The 2,275-nt window shown below is 29.8% G+C and overlaps 1 protein-coding gene across 1 annotated transcript; it reads left to right on the top strand.

The window, feature by feature from the left end:
• The first annotated feature begins 665 nt into the window (after positions 1 to 665).
• Positions 666 to 1,586, top strand: LOC133323836 (uncharacterized). Its single transcript, XM_061532734.1, has one exon. It carries the CDS (start codon positions 666 to 668, stop codon positions 1,584 to 1,586), a length of 921 nt encoding a protein of 306 aa, XP_061388718.1.
• The last annotated feature ends 689 nt before the right edge of the window (positions 1,587 to 2,275 follow it).

A 2,275-nucleotide genomic window follows, 5' to 3' on the forward strand; every position in this document is an offset into this window, starting at 1 on the left:
AGAAACTGCTTATAAAAATATGTACATAAATAGAAATATTAACATTAAAGCCAACAATAACACATTACAAATAGAAATTGAATCATCTCATGACCCAATATTCTTTAATAAGGAAAATCTATTGCAAAACTCTTTGGATTCACTGAAAAAAATTTTGGAGCCCAGGCAAAAACATGTCTCCAAACTTCCAGTAAATATTTTAAAGGTCAATGTTATACAAATACACTGCAACATTGTAACTGGATCGTTTATGAATAATTCACCTGCTCATATCTTACATGAATTTGCTTTAGATGTTCCTCCGGGCTATAAATTAGCTGAGAGACCATTTAATCTCATTTATTTGCCTGTAAACGTCAAAGAAATAAGTCGTCTTGAAGTACAGATATTAGATCAAGAAGGTCGCTTAGTAAATTTTCGAGGGGAGGAAATCACACTTCGAATTCATATAAGATCAAGACAAACATGATTATTTTATAAATATACATAGCTATGTTCCCTATATTCAATCGTTTAAAAATAATGATGAAATTCGTATAAGTATACAAAATCAAGACCTATACGTTCTGCCATCCGAAAGCTATTTATATATTGAAGGCTATTTAAGAAAAGCAAATGGTGAAAATTCTTCAAATGCTAGACTAAGGAATAATTGTGTGGGATATATGTTTGATGAAATTCGATATGAATTGAATGGAATTGAAATCGATCGTACACGTTATCTAGGTGTAACTACGAAAGTTAAAAATTGGATTTCTCTAAGTGAATCTGAAAGTAAAGTTATGAGTAATGCTGGATGGGGTGTTGATGATGTGTCAACCAATTCCTTCAACTTTTGCATGCCACTGAACCGTTTGCTTGGATTTGCTGAAGACTTCAAAAAAGTAATTTGTAATAGCAAACATGATTTGATTCTTTTGCGGAGTGCCAATGATACAAATGTATGCTATTCTACAGACTCAAAAGAAGATATTCGTCTTACTATTACAAACATTGTGTGGAAAGTGCAACACATAAATTTGTCTGACTATAGAAAAATTAGTTTCTTGAAAACAATAAAGGATGGAAAAACATTACCAATAGCATTTCGTAGCTGGGACTGCTACTTTAATCCAACATTTGTTGGTGGAAGACAACACAGCTGGAATGTTAAATTATCGGCAAATCATGAAAGACCACGATATGTGGCATTTGTATTTGAAAAAGATCACAAATTGATGCATTGTGATCTTCAAAACATCAAAGTACATTTGAATTCAGAAACGTATCCCTATGATGATTTAAATCTAAAGTATGGAGAAAATCGCTATGCAGTACTTTACGATATGTATACCAAGTTTCAAGAAACATACTATATGAGAGAACCACATCCACTTCTTTCCTACAAAGGCTTTAAAGACAATCCAATTGCTGTCATTGATATAAGTAATCAAAACGAAGTCGTGAAGAATGGACCAATTGATTTGAAGATCCAATTTGAAACCAGTACACCAATTCCCCCAAATACTTTAGCATATTGTCTGATTATCCATGATCGTCTGGTGGAATACATACCTTTGACTGGAATTGTTCGAAAAGTAGTATAAGATATTTATACTTACATATTATATTAAACATTAAATTTATTTAAATGAAATAAAACACATTTCTTTACAATGAAATAATTTACACTTTGTTTATTATTTATTTATATATAGATACATATATTTTTATGTATTGTTATTTACAATGGGAACTTATAAATATACATTCAATTCATCAATGTCAATATTACATGGAATATCTAAATCTGTTTCCATTGTAATGGAAAAATCAAAGTTTAAACTATTTAAATAATCTTCATCATTTATATACTTTAAATCTATATCCAATGGTCTGAAAAGTCAAGGTTAAAGTTACTTACATATTAATTTTCAATATTTCTATGCCCCCATGCATAAGTATTTATTTTATCGTCTTTGATTTTTCTTTTTGTATCTTTAGAATTTAAAACTATCTTAAGCATTTTATTTGTATACACTTGGTGCATCTTAGACCTAAAATTAATCATGACATCTGTAGTTATTTTTTCATTTAGTAAACATTCTTTATAATCATTTATTGTATATTTTGCAATTACACACTTTTTAACGCCCTTTGCTTTCTTTACTTCTTCGCCATCTTCAACCTGGAAGGAATACATTTTAGGTCCTAATCCAACAAACGTGGTCATAATTCTTCCACAGTTCTCATCCTTCATCATACCAATTATTTTCTTATTTTTTCTGGGGATTTT

Source organism: Musca vetustissima, unplaced genomic scaffold, assembly GCF_032173495.1.
Source record: "Musca vetustissima isolate MV318-11 ecotype Yass unplaced genomic scaffold, APGP_CSIRO_Mvet_v1 utg226035, whole genome shotgun sequence".
Taxonomy (NCBI): Eukaryota; Metazoa; Arthropoda; class Insecta; order Diptera; family Muscidae; genus Musca; species Musca vetustissima.